The 14,320-nt window shown below is 38.4% G+C and overlaps 1 protein-coding gene across 1 annotated transcript; it reads right to left on the bottom strand.

Annotated features, from left to right (window-relative positions):
* Positions 1-686: 686 nt before the first annotated feature.
* On the bottom strand, positions 687-1,141 carry LOC128869196 (probable fatty acid-binding protein). The gene has a single exon (XM_054111716.1). The coding sequence runs from the start codon at positions 1,095-1,097 to the stop codon at positions 702-704; it is 396 nt and encodes a 131-aa protein (XP_053967691.1). The 5' UTR covers positions 1,098-1,141; the 3' UTR covers positions 687-701.
* Between the last annotated feature and the right edge of the window lie 13,179 nt (positions 1,142-14,320).

The raw sequence follows: 14,320 nt of genomic DNA, 5'->3' as shown, positions 1-14,320 counted from the left end.
TGGTATCATTTTTTTTTAGTATGTCTGAGTCTATCTTTATTCGTGATAATGCATCGGCATTTTATTGTATGATATATATTTTTTGTTTTATTAATATCTACATTAAAAATTTTATTTTAATTTTTTTTTTTTTTTTTTTCCAACCCCATTGTGCATTTTATTAAAGTTAATATAAATTCTACATTTTTTTTATTTTCATTAAGGTGCACAAATATTCAATTTTATGGTTATTTAACTGAATGCAAAAAGTCACATTTGTTCTTATGCCGGTTTTGTGCTTAAATATTTGTCAATGATAAAAATTTTAAATTAAATGTTAATATATTTAAATGCATTAGCGAAAAATCTCTATTCAACAATATTTATCATAGCATGTGTGAACAATTTGGTGCGCGTCGTTAATAATATTGAGAATTATTTCACTTTAATTGGCCGCCTAATCATATAAAAATAGTTAATTGTTACCTAATACCAACTTCATACTTTTAATTACATTATTTTATGCATTAATCAGCAAATAATCAGTCATAAACAAAATATGGATATTCACAATCCAAAATATATATATGTGTATATGTAGTTATGTATGATAGTTAGTTTTTCAATCATTAGTTTATCGCAAGAAGTGGCATTTTTTATTTTAAATTACTTTAGCCTTTTGTTACTGTTGTTTTGAACTTCGCATGTAGCGCACTGCGCATTTATACAGCCTTGTTGACTCTGACGGAGTTCACGTCGTTGAGGGTGAGAGTAGTCACTAGCTCGGAGTCAGTAAATTCACGAATAATGGTCGATGGTTTGTCACCCTTCTGTTCTTGCACCAATTTGTTGCCATCCAGAGTGAAGACGCTCTTCACTTTGCGACCATCAAGTGTCTCTTCATCGAATTCCTCGCCCAGCTTGAAGTTGACCGTAGTTGTCTTGAAGGTTGAGGTAGTGGTGAAAGAGTAATTATCACCATCCTTCTTCAGTTCAACGGTGGGGCTGACACTGTTACCCATTTTGCGTAGAACCATACCGACACCCAATTCCTTCATGTATTCGTCGAAGTTTTCACTCTTTTCTAATTTGTATTTCTTTCCTTCCCAGACAGCCATTTTTACTAATGATTTATTTAGCGTTTAGGATCGTCCGCAGGATCGCCATGTAAAGGTGATGCATGTAATGTGAAGCAGGATCGTCAATGTGTAGGTGCTATTATTTTAGGGCAAACCTGCCGACTAAAGATTCCTTTGTAAATAAAAGATATATTTTTTTAGTTAGGGCAAATAACTGCCTTCCAACTATCAGGTAGCGACTGAGCTGACTGAGCTGCCTTCTGATAGAATGGCTTTATTTTTATACTTTCTTTTTGCCTTGTCATCAATAAAATATACATAATTTCAATCAAGCATTGTTACAACTAAAAATCAATAACAAAATTGTAAACACTTAAAAATACTATACAAATGAAATTCTGCTTAGGTTGACTTAAATTTTGTTCAGGTTAACTTACTTCACAGTGAGCTATGGCTTTGCTTTGGAGTGGGGTATCATATGACAAAAAAATGTATTTGGTGTGTGCCATGTGTTTACTTATGTTTCGGGTTTCAAAAAAAGGAAAAGAATTTTTGTCATTGAAATTAAAGAGTAGAGTAAATTGAAATGGTTTACATAATTTGAGTTTGAGTATTAAAAATATATTTAAAGAATTCGAAAGAAGTTTGAAAGTGAAGTGGAGGTACTCTACAGTATTGCTGGCTTACCTTTGCAATCAGTTGAAGAAATTAAAGACTTCGGCGTTATTTTCGACTCTAAGCTGAATTTCACTAGCCATGTTAGCCACGTTATAAGACGTTCATATGCGATGCTAGCATTCGTACACCGAAACTTTTCTGCATTTGCCAACCCACACACTCTCAAAACATTTTATTGCGTTTTTGTTAGATCAAGATTAGAGTATGCCGCTGTTATTTGGAGACCGTACCAAATAGGTCTCTCTAATCAGATTAAAAGAGTTTTGTGCTCCGATATTTAAACTTTTCTGAACCTGTACCATCGTACCGCTCTCGATGTTTATTGATTGACTTAAAACCCCTTGATAGCAGACGATCTATTCTATCCTGCTAATTTATTATTCGTATCATTTCTGGATCTATTGATTGTTCTTCCCTTTTAGGTAAAATTCTATTTAATATTCCCAATATGAAACTCCAACAGTACGAAACCTTTAAAATTGGCTTCTTGAGAACCAACTACGGTGTGAATGCTCCGATTCCTAGGACATGTGCAGATTTAAATACAATATGTTTTTCAATTCTTCTGGTGCTGATTTTACATGGCCGTATGGCATCTTAGTCAACCATCTTAAATCGGTTTTTCCTTAGTAATTACTAAACTATTGTACATTAGCTTAACATAGTATGTAAGAATGTATCCATACAAAGACAAATAAATAAATATATGATAAATATATGAAAACCTCGGACGGAATATTCTACTTAAAGGCGTGACCACTTACATAGGCATTCTTACACAAGTAAAAGCTTATATGGAAAAGCACATCATAAGATCCCACCTCTTTTACCCCATCATAAATCCGAAAATAGCTCTAACTATCGACATCCTCCAGAGCAATCAACATATCACTAGAAATCCACTATTTTTACGTAAATTTTTGCGCAAATGGTTTAAACCCGTTTTGTGGTCGATCTTTAGCTCCTGGGTCGGTTAACTTCGATTATTTCTGTGACTTTATTGACATTTTGCTTAACATCGAAAATGCCTGAACGAAATCGACGGAACCAAATTACAAGTGTCAGCACCATTAACACCATTCACAATTTTAGCGGCCTGGCTTGCATTATGAATTATGTCAATTTAGCAGCAGTTGAGTAGAATTCGATTGTGATTAGAAAAATATAATCTTAACGCTGTAGGTTAGCTATAGGTATTAATAATATACAATAATATACATGCATATGTATTTACATTTCTTCTAAAACAAGTATGCTAAATTCAAGGGGCAAGACCAGATCATCCAAATATATACAGTGGTCACACAATTTATTCGTTCACTCACTTACAGCTTACAGATATCAGGTATATATATACTTAGCACGATTTATACAAAAGAACAAAATTTGGACATATTCGTAAAAAACAACATATTTATTTATATATTTAACTAGCGAAAACCCGCCCGTTCCACTGGTCGTCTTTAAAAAAATCTAGGTTAATTAATTAAATTAAGCCGAAAAATACTGTGTGTTTTTTATAAAAATTCTCGCGCATGAATAGTAATGAAAGAAGTTTTAAATAGTAGTAGCAATTAAAAAACGTTTGATGTGATTTACTTTATTACTTTTTTTATTGTAATGCTCTTTGGTGTACAATATTCTTCGTTTTTCCATGCGTTGCTGAATAAATGAACAATACCGATGGCTTACCAACTCTTGAGCATGAAACATAAAGTTGGCCATGAGAAAAACATGGGTATTCTAAATCAATGCCACAAATTGATAAAGTTTGGCCTTTTGACTTATTAATACGAGGGGTGCCTTTTATATTTCGGGATTTGGCAACCCTGGTGTTGCAATGTGGCAACTGACAGCTTTATCGCAAAGTTTGACATTTTTTGGCTTTTACGTACTCAGAACGTTTTGAAATACCAGCGCTATTTGTGTTGTTTACAGTAACTTAAAAGATTCATCTCGGTCCAAAAATGGAATTAAATCGTGAACATTTTCGTGCGATTATTTTTTACAGCTTTCGACGTGGATTAACTCAGCAACATTGCATGGATGAACTTAATTCATTTTTTGGCGATGAAGTTCCATCAAGCACCAGTGTTTATCTATGGTATGGTGAATTCAATCGTGGTCGTAGTTCACTCCAAGACGAATTTCGTGAAGGTCGTCCAAAATCAGTTGTTGTTCCGAAAACCATTGATGCTGTGCGCGAACTGATATTGCAAGATCGTCATGTGACCTATCTTGAGATTGAGCAATCTTAGGCATTAGTGGGACCAGCATACATTCAATATTGCCAATCGTCAATCGCTCAAAAAAAGGCTCGTGTCGATTGGTCGAAGGAAATACTCAAAAAATACGATCGCAAGGCTTCGAAACACGCCTATGACATCGCTATAGGTGATGAATCATGGATTTACGCGTATACGCCCGAAAGTAAACAGCAGTCGACTGTATGGGTGTTTCAAGATGAGCCAAATCCAACAAAAGTTGTTCGCGCACGAAGTACTTCCAAGCAAATGGTCGCCTGTTTTTTCGGAAAAACTGGACATGTCGCAACCGTACCACTAGAACAACGCAGAACAGTAAATTTTGAGTGGTACACAACCATTTGTTTGCCAGTTGTCTTCCAAGAAATTAGGAAAACCAATCGCCAAAGACGGATCACTCTTCACCAGGACAATGCGAGCTCTCACACATCGGCTCAAACAACTGCATTTTTGAGCACCCAAAACATCGAATTAATGGGTCATCCGCCGTATAGTCCTGACTTGGCACCGAATGACTTCTTTTTATTCCCGTACGTAAAAAACAAACAGAGAGGTCAACGTTTTTCGAGACCTGAAGAAGCGGTTGCGGCATTCAGAATGCATGTTTTGGAGGTACCTCATTCAGAGTGGCAAAAGTGCTTGGACAATTGGTTCAAACGCATGCAAAAGTGTATACATCTTCATGGAGAATATTTTGAAAAACAATAAAGTGATTTTCGATGATTAAAATTTGTTTTTGTTCTCTAACCCCGAAATATAAAAGGCACCCCTCGTAGTAATCGCGAATGAAAGGCGAACAGGAAATTGAAGACGTTTGAATTCAAACGGCATATCCGATGGTATCATTGGTATTCGCGGTATTAAAACGTCTTCACCAGAGTATTTTCCATTCAAAATTGTTGCTTCAATGACGTTATTCATCAATCTCTTAACTGTTAATCGAGTGCCATTACATAGTCGTGGTTGATTTATGTTTCTCAACATAATAATCGGTGCTCTTAATTTCAAGTTTAGCATGTGTGGCGGTAATCCAGGTAAATCAAGGGAATTCAAAAATTCAGTGGGATAATTTACAATATCATCTTGATTTGTAACAGTGTCAACGGATCGATATGTTTGTTCTGGACTTGGTATGTTTGCCAAAATAGCCGCATTCATTTCATTCACATCTTTATTTTTGCCAGCCATGATGACTCGCTCACTAAGCCAATCATGATTTTTGTAATTTTGAGGCAAATTTGGGAAAATACTTTGAATTAACTGTGTTTCGGTTGACTTATTTGACAAAAGTTTGGTTGTAAAGTTATTAAGCCAGTTAAATTATCGACAGAAGCTTTGCCATTTCCAATATCCAATAATTGCTGTGAAAATTCAGCAGCTGATGGATCATTTTGCATTAGAACACGTACATTTGTAGTCAGTTTGAGTGTTTGAACATGTCTCCACAAATATGATGATTTCAAACATGCAACCAATTCTTCTGCTACAGTTGCTCGAGGAATAACAGGCAGTGTTTGTCTAAAATCACCTGCCAGCAGCACTAAGGCACGACCAAACATTTCATTTTTACTACGTAAATCTCGTAATGTCCTATCAAGCGCTTCCAGTGACTTTTTATGTGCCATCGTGCACTCATCCCATACAATTACGTGTGCGAAAACGCGGAGAAGGAGAAGAGAACTGTTCTATTCCCCCCGCTTTAACCCAGCTATGTGTTCAGGTGCAAATGACTTTTTTGCGTGAAGTCTGATATAAAATAAGTTCTATTTACTCTTCTTAAATTTATATAAACTTTTCCAGGCGAAGTAAAAAAACTGACATATATTTGCTTCAACCGTATATTTGTGAGTACACAGGTAATACGTAAATATATGAATGATATAGGTAATATCTCATGTTAGCATAACCTTTCTGCAAAAAATTAAGGAAACGATCACCAATCACGCCTGGAATGATACAATGAATTTTTCACTATAACTGACTTCAGATTAACGTTTATATAATAAGCGTATATGTAACATTTTAAAATTTTTTTAGATTTTTTTTTTTTTAATTTTTAATAATAAGTGGTCTTCCTCTTCCTCTTCCTCCTCCTGTAGCTATTCCTTTTCCTCTTCCATCTCCAGGGAGATGGAGCCCTTTCTTTATCCCGGAAACGGGCAGTAAAAATTACTTCACTTAAAAGCTTTCATCAACAGCTTCCATCTGATATCCATATTGTACAAACACATCCAAGGGTACCGTGGTCCACCTTTTCGGCTATATCTCGAGACCCTGGTCACTCAGAGATCTAAAAAATACTCTGTATTAAAGCACTCATCAGTAGCTTTGATTTGATACCCACAATGTAAAAACACATCCTAGGGTTACCCGGGTCCTCGTTTTGGCCTTCGGCAGCGCCACCTGGTGGCGAGTGGAATCAATAAGCATATTATACTAACCTTCACCGTGGAAAAATATAAATATATACCAATTTTCATAATAATCGGCCCAGACACACACGACCAAAATGTATTCAATTCTAATGAATGCTATGTGCGGTACAAAAAATACGTGCGGCAAATAGCAAAAACACACTCACTTAACCGACGCACCGCACACACACGCGTTATCGGATTTCAACCAAACTTCACAGAAACCTTTGCCAAGGCAACACCAACAATGTGTGAAGCTTTCATTGTTTTCCTTACACGCGTTGCTGAGATTACCGGCGACAAACTTTTTTCGGCTTAATTTTTATATATATAGAGAAAGAAGATAACTGCTTCCAAACATGGACGCATACTTTTTACCAGTACCTTGATTTCATTAGCTGCAACTTTCTCCAACTCAACACTTAAAGCTGTTTTTAATACCGCCTTTGATGATCTTTTGTGCTTTCTGATTCTCCTTTCTAAGAGCTCCTAGACATGCTCAATTGGGTTTCGATCCGGGGATTGAGCTGAATATTTAAGCTGCTTACAGTGGTAAATAAGCCATTCTTGCACCAGATAAGATGAGTGTTTAGGGCTATTGTCTTGTTGAAACAAGAACCCTTTAGGATCCAGTCCAAGTTTAACGGTACTATCATGCAAATTACTCTTCAAAAGGTTTAAAACAGATGTTTGTCCTGTTTATCATCAATGAAAACCATTTTTCCTACTCCAGATGCAACTGTGCACCCCCAAACCACTGTATTTCCTCCTCTATGCTTAACGGTAGGAATAAGATTTTTTCATTCAGTTCTGTATTTTCTTTTCGCCAAACTTTAAATTTTTGGAGGGTTATCTAATCCGATAACATTAATGTGCACCCCCAAACCTCTGCATGTCCTCCTCCATGCTTAACGGTAGGAATAAGATTTTTTGATTCAGTTCTGTATCTTCTTTTCGCCAAACTTTTAAACTTTTGGAGGGTCATCTGATCCGATAACATTAAATTTCGACTTATCGTTGAATATGACGTTTTCCTAAAAAGAATATGCCTCATTCATATAACGTTTGGCGAACTTCAGTCTCTTCATTTTGTTTATATCTGAAATGTAGGGCTTGCGGCTACTATGATAACCAGCGTTATACAGACAATTACGGACTGTTTATGGGCTTACTTGTTATGCAAAAACTCTTGAATATTTCGGCATAGTATCTAGGAGGTAATTTTTGGATTTTGCGCGACTGATGCTACTATGTTACGTTCCTGCCGTGAAGTCAATATTTTTCGCCTTTCGGCTTGATGGTGATTAGCTTCCAATTTACCAGTACTAACGTAATTAGCAATAACACCTTGCACTATACTTTGCTGTTTTCCAATTCTACGTATGTCTAATGCTAAATCCGGACTTCGTCCCATTTTGTCATTTTCAATCGGGATATTACGCGCAACTCAAACTGAATCGGCGATAAGAAAAACCAATCTTTTTTCGTTTTCTGCAATATTATTGTAGTAAAAACACAAACGATGTTAACTGTTACTTTTGCAACATCAGTATCATGAGCTAAAGCTTTCGAATAAATGTTTTGCAGCATTTTGCTACGTCTGCCTGCTTTCCTTGGAACTCTTCAGTGTAAGTTGAAATAAGAGTTTTATTTGCGGCAATTCATTAGGAATGTAACATTCTTACAGTGACCCAAAAGCAATATATTTTCACAGCAAATATTTTGCGCAAATCTAAAGTTTTTTACGTACTACGCAGGGTGAACGAATAAATTGTGTGACCACTGTATACAGTGTCTCAATAAAGAACTCGGGCATACGCAGCATGCAGCTTCAAAATTTTTGTAAGAAATGCAAATTAAATATTTTTATTCTTATATTTTTCTATTGGGTATTCAAATAGGATTTTAAAGATAGTAATAATAATTTACAAATCCATTACTTCCTTGATATACTAAATTTATCATGCAGCAGCATGGTGTCAAAAAAGAAGTTGGACATCTGGCATTATTGCGATTAGTTGGCATTTTAAAACTGGGAATCCCACAATTAATTTGCTCTCGGTAAAACAGTGCAAAGAAAAAAGCAAACGTAATAAATTAAAATCAAATTTCGGTCGTGTTTTGTTGAATAAAATTCCAAAATATAAGCATGGGTAGGCAGCGGTTACAAAGCTCAATTGAAGTCAGAAATTTAATTATTAGTCATCATGAAAAGGGTAAAACCGTTCGGGAAATCTCAGAAATAGTGGATAGACCTCGTTCGACTGTATACGGCGTGATAAAAATTTTCAAAGAAACAAAATCCGTGGAAAATGAGAAGAAATCGGGACAACCAAAACTGTTTTCGGATGTAGATTAACGATGGTTAGTGCAACAAATTAAGAAAAATCCTAATTTGAGCACTCCCAAACTCGCGATAGAAGTATTAAGAGCAACCAGGTAAGTATAGTAGTAAGTACGAAAAAAACCTTTCATCAACGAAATTAACCGACGTAAGAGAATAAAATTCGCAAAGCGTCATGGCGATGAGGATTTCAAGTTCTAGAAGCACGTTTCTTTTGCAGATAAAAGCAAGTTTAACATATTTTGGTCATATGGACAATCATATGTGTGGAGAAGACCTAATGAAGAGCTGCTGAAAAAATATTCCGTTCAACAGTTAAACATGAGGGTGGGTCGGTAATGATATGAGGTTGTATGCCCACTGCTGGTACTGGAAATTTGTGCTTCATTAACGGCAATATGGACCACAAACAACACCTAAAAATTATGAACGAAAATTCGGTCCAAAGTGCTGAAAAGATGGGAACTAAGGACAATTTCCAGTACTATCAAGACAACGATCTTAAGCATAAGGCACTTCAAAGTCGTATATGGATTATGTACAACTGCACCAAAGTACTTGAAACACCCCCACAATCTTCAAACATCAATGTAATTGAACATCTGCGAGGTCATTTGGAAAGCAACTGAAAAAGCATGTTATTAGAAACAAGAAAGACATAGAAAACGATGTTAAGGAAGAGTGGAGGAAAACAGATCCTTTAACATGTAAGGAGCTGGTCAAATCCGTGCCAAAAAGACTGAATGCTGTGAGAAAAAATAAAGGTTTGCCGGCTAAATATTAATTATATTGTTTTTTTCTTAAATATTATTTGCTAACTCTACTTCACATAAATGTCCGAGCTATTTTTTGTCGTGTATTTTGCTTAGTTTTTATGCTTGTTTGTGTTTTCTATGTACGAATGAGTTGAAGTTTGTTTATGTTTTTTGTAGTTTTAAAAAATACGCTTGAAGAACGAAAATAAATGTGTATCATAAACGCATTAGGTTTGCATTTTATATATTTAATTAAAACCATATTATTCTCAAGGAATCCAGCGCACATTCATAGGGACAGAATTGTGCCAACAATTTTGATTTATGAAGCGTGAAAAAATTTGCTTCACAATTTACTTAAACAACTTTTTGGGTCTTTGCTAAAAAGTAAGTCATTATTATTCGATATATGTATGAATTTATTGTTCAAAAGGAATATGGTATTATTTAATAAATCTTAAAAATAAAAAAGCATATTGATTGAAAAATGGGATCCCTACATAATGCTGTATATCAAAATTCTTTTCGCACGAAATACTGTAAATTAACGTAACAAAATTCTGCAGTGACAAAATTCTGTATTTACAGAATTCTGTATTTACAAAATTCTGTAAAAACAAAGTTCTGTACTGTCTTAAAAAAATTCTGTATTGACAAAATTGTGTATTGACGAAATTCTGTACTGACGAAATTCTGTACTGACGAAATTCTGTATTAACAAAATTCTGTATTGAAAAAATTTTGTGTTGACAAAAGTCAACGAAAAAAGGAGTTCTACGCAAAAATACGGTGGATTGCGTAGCCGGAGTTGGACTGATGAGGGTTATTTTTTTGAAGCGCGGCCGAAGGCCGCCCACGCGAAAAGGAGTTCTACGCAAAAATACGGTGGATTGCGTAGCCGGAGTCGGACTGAAGAGGGTTATTTTTTTGAAGCGCGGCCGAAGGCCGCCCACGCGAAAAGGAGTTCTACGCAAAAACACGGTGGATTGCGTAGCCGGAGTCGGACTGATGAGGGTTATTTTTTTGAAGCGCGGCCGAAGGCCGCCCTCGCGAAAAGGAGTTCTACGCAAAAATACGGTGGATTGCGTAGCCGGAGTTGGACTGATGAGGGTTATTTTTTTGAAGCGCGTCCGAAGGCCGCCCACGCGAAAAGGAGTTCTACGCAAAAATACGGTGGATTGCGTAGCCGGAGTCGGACTGATGAGGGTTATTTTTTTGAAGCGCGTCCGAAGGCCGCCCACGCGAAAATTAAATAGTTCTACGCAAAAATACGGTGGATTGCGTAGCCGGAGTCGGACTGATGAGGGTTATTTTTTTGAAGCGCGGCCGAAGGCCGCCCACGCGAAAAGGAGTTCTACGCAAAAATACTGTGGATTGCGTAGCCGGAGTCGGACTGATGAGGGTTATTTTTTTGAAGCGCGGCCGAAGGCCGCCCTCGCGAAAAGGAGTTCTACGCAAAAATACGGTGGATTGCGTAGCCGGAGTTGGACTGATGAGGGTTATTTTTTTGAAGCGCGGCCGAAGGCCGCCCACGCGAAAAGGAGTTCTACGCAAAAATACTGTGGATTGCGTAGCCGGAGTCGGACTGATGAGGGTTATTTTTTTGAAGCGCGGCCGAAGGCCGCCCACGCGAAAAGGAGTTCTACGCAAAAATACTGTGGATTGCGTACCCGGAGTTGGACTGATGAGGGTTATTTTTTTGAAGCGCGGCCGAAGGCCGCCTACGCGAAAAGAAGTTCTACGCAAAAATACGGTGGATTGCGTAGCCGGAGTTGGACTGATGAGGGTTATTTTTTTGAAGCGCGGCCGAAGGCCGCCCACGCGAAAAGGAGTTCTAAGCAAAAATACTGTGGATTGCGTAGCCGGAGTCGGACTGATGAGGGTTATTTTTTTGAAGCGCGGCCGAAGGCCGCCCTCGCGAAAAGGAGTTCTACGCAAAAATACGGTGGATTGCGTAGCCGGAGTTGGACTGATGAGGGTTATTTTTTTGAAGCGCGTCCGAAGGCCGCCCACGCGAAAAGGAGTTCTACGCAAAAATACGGTGGATTGCGTAGCCGGAGTCGGACTGATGAGGGTTATTTTTTTGAAGCGCGTCCGAAGGCCGCCCACGCGAAAATTAAATAGTTCTACGCAAAAATACGGTGGATTGCGTAGCCGGAGTCGGACTGATGAGGGTTATTTTTTTGAAGCGCGGCCGAAGGCCGCCCACGCGAAAAGGAGTTCTACGCAAAAATACTGTGGATTGCGTAGCCGGAGTCGGACTGATGAGGGTTATTTTTTTGAAGCGCGGCCGAAGGCCGCCCACGCGAAAAGGAGTTCTACGCAAAAATACTGTGGATTGCGTACCCGGAGTTGGACTGATGAGGGTTATTTTTTTGAAGCGCGGCCGAAGGCCGCCTACGCGAAAAGAAGTTCTACGCAAAAATACGGTGGATTGCGTAGCCGGAGTTGGACTGATGGGGGTTATTTTTTTGAAGCGCGGCCGAAGGCCGCCCACGCGAAAAGGAGTTCTAAGCAAAAATACTGTGGATTGCGTAGCCGGAGTCGGACTGATGAGGGTTATTTTTTTGAAGCGCGGCCGAAGGCCGCCCACGCGAAAAGGAGTTCTACGCAAAAATACTGTGGATTGCGTACCCGGAGTTGGACTGATGAGGGTTATTTTTTTGAAGCGCGGCCGAAGGCCGCCTACGCGAAAAGAAGTTCTACGCAAAAATACGGTGGATTGCGTAGCCGGAGTCGGACTGATGAGGGTTATTTTTTTGAAGCGCGGCCGAAGGCCGCCCACGCGAAAAGGAGTTCTACGAAAAAATACGGTCGATTGCGTAGCCGGAGTCGGACTGATGAGGGTTATTTTTTTGAAGCGCGGCCGAAGGCCGCCCACGCGAAAATTAGTTCTACGCAAAAATACGGTGGATTGCGTAGCCGGAATCGGACTGATGAGGGTTATTTTCTTGAAGCGCGGCCGAAGGCCGCCCACGCGAAAAGAAGTTCTACGCAAAAATACGGTGGATTGCGTAGCCGGAGTCGGACTGATGAGGGTTATTTTTTTGAAGCGCGGCCGAAGGCCGCCCACGCGAAAAGGAGTTCTACGCAAAAATACGGTGGATTGCGTAGCCGGAGTTGGACTGATGAGGGTTATTTTTTTGAAGCGCGGCTGAAGGCCGCCCACGCGAAAAGGAGTTCTACGCAAAAATACGGTGGATTCTATCGAAACTGAAGAAAAAAAGTGCGTACTTTTTTTATAAAATTTGTTGAATTTCTTATCATTTACTTACAGCATTTCGGCAATACAAACTATTTTTTACAGAATTTTGAAATACAGAATTTCGTATACAGAATTCTATAATACAGAATTCTGAAATACAGAATTTTGTGTACAGCATTTTGTAAGCAGAATTTTGTATTATACAGCATTACGTACCCAACCCTTGAAAAATATTAGCTTAACAATTTCTGGCTTTGGTATCTGTTGTTATGAACAGCGCTGCACAGCTCACAGAAGCTTCAATATTAAATTTTTACGACTTTGCGCTTCATCCGAAGGCTGAATATATGTACAGTAACATCAAAATAAGTCAAACTCTTTTTTCAGTGTAAGTTTCTAACTTTGCATATGTTTTTATGTACTTTTTATCAATTGGAGAACTAAATACGTAAATAACATACTAAATTATTATTTACCTACTATCAGAGAACAAAAAATCATTGTTTTGAAATATTCTATGATGTGTGTTTTTACATTGTGCTGTATTACAATAAAATAAGCCTACTAATTGGCAAGCACACACATATGTATGTACCTATGTATGTTCATATGATAAAGTACAGGGTGGCGCACGAATCGTGCTACAAAAACAAAACGTAATAACTTTTTTTCTGTGTGAGTAATCGGCTTTTTTTTTTTTTTATTTTGCAGATTAGTATTTAGATTTACAAAAAATGGAGGCTTGGGATACCGAAAAGAGGATTTGGATAGTGCAGCGGTACCATGCTTTGCAGTCCATCATTTCCGTCCAAAGGGAATTTAGGCGGGAGTTTGGCGGCACTCCCCCGAGTAGATGGACCATTATGAGGCTGGTGATTTTGTTTGCTGAATCTGGAAGCATCGCACGCAGACCGTACCATCGAGATCCCCATGTTCGGGTCGAAGCCACAATCGCGGCTGTAGCATCGTCAATTCAGGCAAATCCAAGAGTTTCGGCTCGTAACTTGTCGGCGCAAATTGGAGTTAGCAGACGGTCATTGCAGCGGATAGTTCATGATGACTTAAACTTGTTTCCGTACAAAGTTCAAATCACAAGCAAATTAAACCCTCTGGATTTGCCTATTCGCCTGGAATTTTGCCAAAAAATTATTGAAATGGCCGAAGAAGACAACAACTTCATAAATTGCTTGTTTATGTCTGATGAGGCCCATTTTGATCTAAACGGCAATGTAAACAAGCAAAATTGCCGTATATGGAGTCAATCAAATCCGCAAATACTCCATGAGATGGAACTGCACCCAGAACGAGTCACAGTGTGGTGCGCAGTTTCATCAAGGTGCATTGTCGGGCCATACTTCTTCGAAGAAAATGGTGTAACAGCGACTGTAAATGGGGACCGTTATTTAAACATGTTGAAGGAGTTTTTTTATCCAGAACTGCGGCGAAGACGTATCCCTTTTAACAGCATTTGGTTCCAGCAAGATGGAGCAACTGCACATATAGCCAGACCGGTTATGGAGGAGCTCCAACGAAAATTTAGAAATAAATTGATATCCAGAAATTCCACTTTCCGCTGGCCCCCAAGGTCACCTGACCTCACTG

The sequence above is a fragment of the Anastrepha ludens genome, chromosome X (genome assembly GCF_028408465.1).
Source record: "Anastrepha ludens isolate Willacy chromosome X, idAnaLude1.1, whole genome shotgun sequence".
NCBI lineage: Eukaryota > Metazoa > Arthropoda > Insecta > Diptera > Tephritidae > Anastrepha > Anastrepha ludens.
Note: the sequence above shows the minus strand (reverse complement) of the source record. Positions and strands in the feature narration are given on the sequence as shown.